Source organism: Oryzias latipes, chromosome 3 (assembly GCF_053564925.1).
Source record: "Oryzias latipes strain Hd-rR chromosome 3, Olatipes_Hd-rR_3.1".
In the NCBI taxonomy this organism is placed as follows: Eukaryota; Metazoa; Chordata; class Actinopteri; order Beloniformes; family Adrianichthyidae; genus Oryzias; species Oryzias latipes.
The window spans coordinates 13,396,022-13,404,282 of NC_136239.1; the positions used below are offsets into that span (position 1 = coordinate 13,396,022).

An 8,261-nucleotide genomic window follows, 5' to 3' on the forward strand; every position below is an offset into this window, starting at 1 on the left:
TTAATGGCTGGCAAAAAATAAAGAATTTTTTCTGTTTAGCTAAAGAACTAAATCACAAATGTATAAAATATGTCTCAATATTGTACAGTACAAGTGTTTGTTTAAATCGTCTATGGTAAGAATTAATCTTTGTTACGTTTGGTAATTATTTTTCTCTCTACATGTTCTTCAAAGTTCCGGAAATTATCAAAAGTTTTTTTTTTTTTTTTTTTTTTTGTAAAGTAAGGCACATGTTCAGATAATGGTAATACTTAGTTTACTTTTTTATTTTAAAGGTTGTCCACTAAAGACCCTTAACTTTTGTATTGTTTTCTATCAATCAACTGTAGAATCAACAACTCGTGTGGAATAATATTTTCTCTGAAATCCCTTCATATTTTCGAGGGGGGAAAAGCAAATCTATACATATTAATTAAAAAGAACTGTCGTGCTGCCAGGTATTATCGAAAACGCTTTTATTTTTCATGACGAGCACAAAGTACAACTGAACAAAAATGCCTTTCGTCTTCTCGAAGATTTCAAAAGTGAGCTGGCGCAAAAGTATTTTAAAGTGACCAGAAATAAGTCGTGTTCTAACTCAAGGTTTCGTTTAAGAAATTTTGTACAGTTTTACAGTTTAAGCGTCAGAAATCACACTGCTGGCGGTTCTAAACACTGATTTCCTCGGCTGAGAACGCCGCAGACACAGCCAGCCACACCGCAGTCTGAGCTAATGCCGACCGCTGCACACTTCCGGTTACGCTTACCTGCTGCTGATTCTTGTCGCTTTTATCGCTTCAGATACGGAAATGTATCGGTAAATCTTCTAACGTGTTTCTAAATGTGGACTGTTAACATCCCACTGGAGGCTAGCTACAAGCCGCTGTGAGGAGCAAGTGAAAGCGCAGGGCTGACGAACTACACTGGGGCTGGATTAGAGCAGCAGCTGCTGACTCCACCCCGCACCCCGGGCCACCTCACTGGCGTCTCAGTTTTCAAGCAACGGGGGGACGAAGGAGGGGAAACCCTCACGTGTTTTAACGGAGAAGAACAAAAATGGAGACGCACAACTAAAACACTGGACCATGAGTGACAGTTTTATTAGGGGCCACAGAATAAGCGGTTTTTAAGTAGAAAATGAGAAAGCATTTTAAAGCATTGATTTTTCATTTTAATTTTGAGTCATTTGATGCAGTTAAATTTTGAAAATGAAAAAGCATTTCTGTTTATCCATTTTAATCGTCAAATTAGACATTTCTTAATGAATTTTGCTACCAGAGAACTTTTTGAAAATGAAACGTAAAATACCATTTTCATTATAATTTTAAACAAGTGACAGAATAAGCGGTGTTGAAGAAGAGAATTAAAAAAAAAAACATTTGACAGATTGCTTTTTCAGTTTAATTTTGAGTCAAAAAATGCAGCTTTATTTTGAAAATAAAAAAACATTCCTGGAATTGACTTTTATTTTTGATTATGCTACAGAATCGCTTCCATAGCAGGCAACATAGAATCATAAAATGAGCAATGTTGGAAAAGCTGCAAGTAAAAGGCCTAGTGAGCATGTGAGCACTACTAAACTGCTTTAAAATCTTTCTTTTAAATCTTATATTCAGCTTTATAACAAATATATGCAACTCAATAACACTTTTCCTGCCTTTGCTTTTTTAAGCACACAACTAGAAAGTCAATTGATGTCTGAGCTGCTCTATTTCCGACCCAATATAGCAAATGGCTTTTAGGAGGGATATAATAAAAATGTGCTGCCACAATGTACAGTGTTCAGTGGCGGGCGCTAGAACATTTAAAATGGGGGGGGGGGGGGGGGAGCAGAAGACTTTTGAAGGGTGACAAATTAGAACAGCAAATGAAAGTATCAAAAATATGCATTTCAAGCAGTTTAATTATTGTTATTGATATTAATATTATATTAATATTTAAAAAAGCAGTTCTTTTAGCTGAGGTGATATTAATGGTGTAAAGCTGTAGCAAAATAATTTGAAGAAATTCTTGAAAAGATAAATATGCACCTCTGACATGAAATTCATGCACGATAAAAAATCAAATATATCCACATATTGAACCTTCACAACAACAGGAACAAAATATTTTCAGATGTTCAAATACTCTCTTAAAGAAGCATGTACTGATGATTTCCTAATCTTTATCAATAGTGATGCTGTTGTTGACTCAAAAAACTTGGGGACAAAGTTTTTTGCTGGGGGGAAGCTGCCTCTCAACAACATTAATCATTATAAGAGGGCTACAGAAATTTTGTTTTAGATATATTTTTAAAAGAGATTAAATATTTTTTTTTAAAAATATACAAATTTAACATTCTTGGGTCTGATGGAGTATTGAAAATTATAAAAATCATCGCAAAAAACTGGCAGTTTTCTGGAAGTTCAAAATGTTACACTTTTTTTAGCAGCTCAAATTCAATAAATTAACTTTGGCATGGAACAAACCAAGACATAGAATCGTCATTGTTTTGAATTTATTCCATGGTACCAAGCACACAATTGGAACAGTTGAAGCCACTCCTTCCAGAGACTTGATCAAAATGTTTTCTTTTTCAGGTAATTTGAATTATATGATTTTTCTTTAGACAAGGCAGTATTGCTGGTTTGGTTGTGTTTTCCCTTGTGAATGTGTGATGATACAGAGTGGCCACTAGATGACAATAGATTCTGTGCTCCTCAACTGGGTTTATCTTTCCCAGGAGCATTACCGTAATCTGGATTGGTGATTAGACTGAGAAAGCCACAGGCATCGAGTAAGAAAGCAAGTGTTTAAGGCACAACTAATTCGAAATTTTCTCTTACCATTAGGCAAAACGTGAACATAAAGAATTAGGCAGGATTGAAACCCTGCAGTCCTCAGCAGTTCTAAACAAACACAGCCAGAGCTTCATGGGTATGATCACAAATCTCTTGCCTGTCTATTAGAAGGGTGAGAAGATAAGAGCGGTTAGAGGGACGACAGCTGTCAGTCTGCTGCACAATATGCTTGCTGCCTATGGATAACTGTGAAGGACACCCTTTCTTCTGCTTTGGAAAGTTATCTTCACAGGTTTGTGCTTTAGCTTTTAACCTATAACCCTTCGTTCGAATGCTGCTTAAAGCAAAAAAGATGTTTGCTCGTTTCTATGAAGATTCAGTAGATAAGACTCAAGACCTACAAGTTGGGAGAGGATAAACAACAACAAGGGCATTGGAAGTCAATATAAAAGTAAAAAATGTAATACATTTTTGTTAATCAAGTTTTAAAAAAAAGTCAAATATGATGTTCTGTTTCTTTTGTTTTTTACTAAAAAACCTCAAAAAAGAAATTTTACCTAGACTTTTTATTATTTTGTATATATCCAGATTTTTACTACCAGTTTTGTTGACAAGAAGGAGGTAGGCCAGTTGGGCCTTGATGTTTCACGACAGACAGATTTGGAAAATAGCTAGGCTGCAGGTTGTTGGTCCCGTGCTTAGAAGGAGCACTAATCTTCCTCACACCTGCCACAGTCGTGCTAAGCTATAAATACAGGGATCATTAAAGGATCCACCAGGTGTCAGTGTAAGAGATTGTACAGGCTCACTAGACAAGTGAAACTAAAGTCACTCATCAAACTTTATGCAGACTCAGGATTCTCAGATCCTGAGCACTACGAATGGGCCATGTTGGCTCTGATCTGAACAAAATCAAGTTTTCAAAAGAGGACGTTGTGTTTTCTCATGGTGGAGAAACAAATTTGCATAGTTGTGGGGGTGCAACGATTAGTCAACTTAATCATTGAATCGATTTCTATTCCTACAATTCAACCAGATCCATTTGTCGGAGGCAAATTCGAATGAAATTGACCTATACAAATAGAAAATTGTTTCAAAATGACATAAATCCACTATATCAATATTGGAAAACACCGTTTGGATTGTTTTTTTACTTTACTTACTTTACTTTACTTTTACTTTTTTACACACAAGTGAAGACAGCAAAAACTGATCAGTCCATCATTCCAGTCAATGTGTGGAAACAATTTGAATTTAGCAAAGACATGTGACCAAATAGTGTAGTAGAATGTTCTAATAATGTTCCATTTGGATTATTTTTGATTAGAAAAAAACAACAATGACCTTTAAGAAACTAAAATATGAATGGATTTTTCATACATTATTGTTTACTTGTACACATAATCAATTTACACTTGACTATCTTGCAAGAAATAGAAGGAAACAGGAAAACCTTACCTGCGTTGTTCAGTACCAGTTATTTCTCTCTGAGTCACACTGGTTGAAGTTTTGGTTAAAGATGTCCTGGATTGATTTTAGGTCAGTGAATCGAAATGAATGGAATCTTTGTTAAAACAAATCCTTACACCTCTACTTCTTTGGGTAAAGAAATCAAAAAGACCCAAAAGTGAAGAAAAAAACATTCAAGGTTTTTTTTTACAGAAGTAATTGGTGTCACATAATACTTATTTCTTGTCTCTTTGCAGGATTTCAGCTGTATTCTGTCCAAAAGCAGTTCCTCCAGTTTTGATATGAAAGTCCTAGAAAACCTGTCCTGGTGGATCTGTGCCACAGTCTGCTGTTGATTCTGATCATGAGGGAGCAACAAAAACCATCAGTGATATGTTAATACCACGGACGTTTTGGAAGCTCAATACTGTTTTTTTTTCTCCCTTTGGGGGACGCCGGTCTCCCTTGAGTGAGCAGGATTCATGTGAGGTACAGGAAATGCACTAGCCTCATACTGGCCTGCTCCAAACTCTGAAAAAGATCTGAATGCTCCAATAAGACTGACAGTGTTGAGCCTGTGCTGCACAGGCGGATGTTTCTGTGTTGTGAGCGGCAAAGAAAAGCGCAGCCTTGGATCCGCAGTGGAACCACAGTCCGCCCGGGTACCCAGCCTTTGGGCCGGAGATGCTCCAAACCAGCAATTACTCCCTGGTTTTATTCATTCAGCTTAGCCTGCTCTCATTTGACCTTTTCGTCAACTCCTTCAGCGAACTTCTGAGGAACGAGCCGGCAGTCCAGTTGGTGCTTTTCATGTAAGTCATGTTGAATTTGTTAAATGAGTTTTACGAACCAAAGCGAACAAGATGATCAGGCGTTATTGTTAAAGCGTTTTGTTGTTCTGTTCTTCTTTTTGTTCAAACAGCATCCAAGACATTTCCATCTTGTTCAACATGATCATCGTCCTGTTGATGCTCTTCAACACTTACGTGTTCCAGGTTGGCTTGGTCGCCATTCTACTGGAACGCTTCAGAGCCCTTATACTGCTCTCTGCCCTTTACCTGACCTTCAGCATCATACTCCATTCTTGGCTTATGGTATAAAAGTTCAAACATTTATAAAACTATTATTAAGTGCTTTTATGCACCCTATGCTTACTATTCCAAATGCCATTTTGGTTTTTCTTCTTTAAAAAAACTTTGGATATTTTTGTGTTAAACTACGTTCACAGTGGGCTTGCAAACATGCATTTGAGTTACCACTTTTATGTATGCGTGTGTATATGCAGAGTTCAGGCTGCCGCTTTCAAAACCCAGTACAAAATGCCTGGCGATTGAGTGTGCGTCAAAAGTTAAACCAGTTGAACTTTGACCAATTAGTCTTTTTCAAAACATGGAAGTGTCAACCGTTTGAAAATTGATCACGAAGGAGAAATAACTAACTGTATTTTCTGGAGCAGAATTTACAAGGTATGCACCGCGTTAACATTTCACACCAAGCCTCTTCCAACTGTTGGTACATAAACTAGTATTGGGTAGCTTCAGATCTTTTTATACCCCAAACGTTAAAAGCCAGTTCAAACACATATGATCAGCACATTCTTGAACCTGGTGTGTACGTAGACTACACCAAGGGTCTGCAACCTTTCTTATTGACCAAAACCTAAGAAGAGCTGCAAAGTCCCAACTCAATATTTAAAAGACAAACAAACAAACAAACAAACAAACAAACAAACAAACAAACAAACGTGCTTTTATGGCCATAATGCCATTCATTTATAAAATGTAGCTTCTAAATATCTAAAACAACGGAACTGTAGTGAAAAAGTTAGATGTTTTTCTATATAAAACAATTTTCCCTTCTTTTATTTTTTCTGCACATCAAATTCCTTTCAAAATAAAATACTTGATTCTCCTGCTGCAGCAGATTTACTTGAAAGAAAAGGCAAAAAACTGAGTCAGTGATTGCTAAAAATAACAACCTTATTCTAATAACAAACCACTCTGACTGCAGATTTAAGCTTTTAGCATCATTTTACTAACGTGCTAAAAATCTAAACTGTGAGGAAACTGGAGATTCTAAACAGGACTGTAAAATAGGTAATTAGGTTCGTTCCCCTTCAGCTTCCTGCACACAGAAATGAATGAATAAGACTCAGAGACAGTTACTTAGCTTTTGTGGAGGTTTTACTTCGTACAAACACGAAGGGGACAGACAGATGAACATGGTGCATTCATTTACTAACATGCTAAAAATCTAAACATAAATGGAAACTTGACTAAAACAAGTTAACCAAAAACTATAAACCCATTCTATATGTGAACTGTTAGCATTGAAAGCCAAAGATCAATGCTAATAAAGAGGAAAATAGGTTTAGTAGAAAATAAATGTCTTGCTTTTCTTATTATCTTTAGAACCTGCGCTGGCTCAACATGAACGTATTTATTTGGACGGATGGTCTTCAGGTTCTGTTTGTGCTGCAAAGATCTGGTAAGATGGCTTTTTTATTTCCCCTTTTCAAATGAATCTGCAGTCACTTTGAAGGGTCATTCTAAACTCAGTGTGTTGTAACAGAAGACACAGTAAATGTCCGTCAGCTGATTTATGTTACAGCTTTGACGTATTCGTATGAGTGCATAAAAAATATCTAGTTCATTTTCAACAGGACTGAAGGATTGATAACTGTTTCAGAATGAGTTTCGATCACTGGGCATCATTTTTGAAAAGAGGATAATTGATTTATTTGCTTTGCTGAGGTATTGCCCCTTTTGTTTTGAGAATTTTATTTTTTAACTGTGGGATTTTTTTTTCCTTTTTGAAAGAATAAGACTGTTTTTTTTTCCTCTCCGCCAAGTGTGTGAGTGTGTCTTCATACTATAAGCCTATTAGTGGATAAAAGATGTATTGCATGGTGTTGTCTGCAGAAGATCCTTGTCTGGGATAATACTTAAGTCACCTCTTACCTGCCCCAAAGATTTGTTTTCTTTACCAAGGAGCTGTGCAGACACTTTCCTTTTGATTTATTATTCAATGTATGATATATGTATGATTTATTTTGTCATGTAGAATTTCCTTTAATGTTAAGTCAAATTTGATTACCCAAATTTTAAAGTCATGTGGCTGGGTTTAAATATTCATTTATCCTGCAAACACGTCATAATTGCAATGGTAATATGTGAAAAAGTGAAAAACACTAACCACATTTTTTTAGACGTTTTATTAGATGAAAATAGTTGAAAATGTAAGAAAAATGATACAAAGCTGATCATTTTGTGTGATTATTTGTGTCCCTTTCTGTAGCCTCTGTGTTGTACTTCTACCTGTACAAGAGAACCTCTGAGTATCTGGGTGATCCTCGCCTCTATGAAGATTCCCTGTGGCTCCGAGACGCCTTTGCCCGGATCAGGCAGTGAACTTTTTGCAGAAATTCTTTTTTTTTCATGGGTTGAAACCGTTTAAAAAATGACTAGGTCCATTTTTTTTTAGGTGTAATGACATCTAAAGCAGGCTTTTGTATTTGATCTTCTCTAAATTGATGCCAAAAATCAGGTCAGTGTTACCTATGGGGAAACGGTTTTCCACTTGCAAAGAAAAAAACACAAATGTTTCATGGGCTGATTGCATTCTGGGTTTTTTTCATGGCAGACCTGATTGTGCCAAAATGTAGGAAATACATAAAAAGCATTTTTTTTCCCTGAATGAAATGTACAAGTCAGAAAAATTACATTGAGTATTTTGAAACCACTTTCTAAAAAGCTCCTGACTTACTTTTGACCTTCATTTGAAGCACATTCATTGGATAAATCTATGAATTCCCTGATATTATGTGTAGTTTTTGAATGTCAATTAAATATCATTGAGGCTTATCAAGGACTCAACTTACAGTAAAATTCAAGTTTACAAGTAATAAACATTTTTATCAAAGCATTACCAAACATTACAACGCCTTAATAATGTGCTTTATGCTTCATAATTTCATATACAGTTCTGCAGATCTTTTGGGCATGTATTTTTCCCCTTTTTTGTTGTTGCAGTAGCTTTTTGTAAAAACAATAA

The 8,261-nt window shown here is 35.9% G+C and overlaps 2 protein-coding genes across 2 annotated transcripts in view; one reads left to right on the plus strand and one right to left on the minus strand.

Annotated features, from left to right (window-relative positions):
• LOC101161865 (CD151 antigen) overlaps positions 1–1,103 on the minus strand; it is a 29,681-nt gene extending 28,578 nt beyond the window's left edge. Inside the window, exon 1 of the mRNA XM_023952675.2 lies at positions 747–1,103. The gene's annotated coding sequence lies outside the window, so the exon portion shown is untranslated. The remainder of the gene's footprint in view (positions 1–746) is intronic.
• Positions 1,104–2,924: 1,821 nt separating this feature from the next.
• LOC101162105 (transmembrane protein 138-like) lies at positions 2,925–8,245 on the plus strand. Its single transcript, XM_004066853.5, has 5 exons — positions 2,925–3,051; positions 4,466–5,020; positions 5,131–5,302; positions 6,620–6,695; positions 7,506–8,245. Exons 2-5 carry the CDS (start codon positions 4,893–4,895, stop codon positions 7,616–7,618), a joined length of 489 nt encoding a protein of 162 aa, XP_004066901.1. The 5' UTR covers positions 2,925–3,051; positions 4,466–4,892; the 3' UTR covers positions 7,619–8,245.
• Positions 8,246–8,261: the final 16 nt, after the last annotated feature.

Excerpts from the sequence above, each read along its gene's own strand:
- LOC101162105 (XM_004066853.5), top strand. The coding sequence starts at position 4,893 with ATGCTCCAAACCAGCAATTACTCCCTGGTTTTATTCATTCAGCTTAGC. Across the intron at positions 5,021-5,130 it reads GTCCAGTTGGTGCTTTTCAT|CATCCAAGACATTTCCATCT; the intron begins GTAAGTCATGTT and ends TTGTTCAAACAG. Across the intron at positions 6,696-7,505 it reads GTTTGTGCTGCAAAGATCTG|CCTCTGTGTTGTACTTCTAC; the intron begins GTAAGATGGCTT and ends CCCTTTCTGTAG.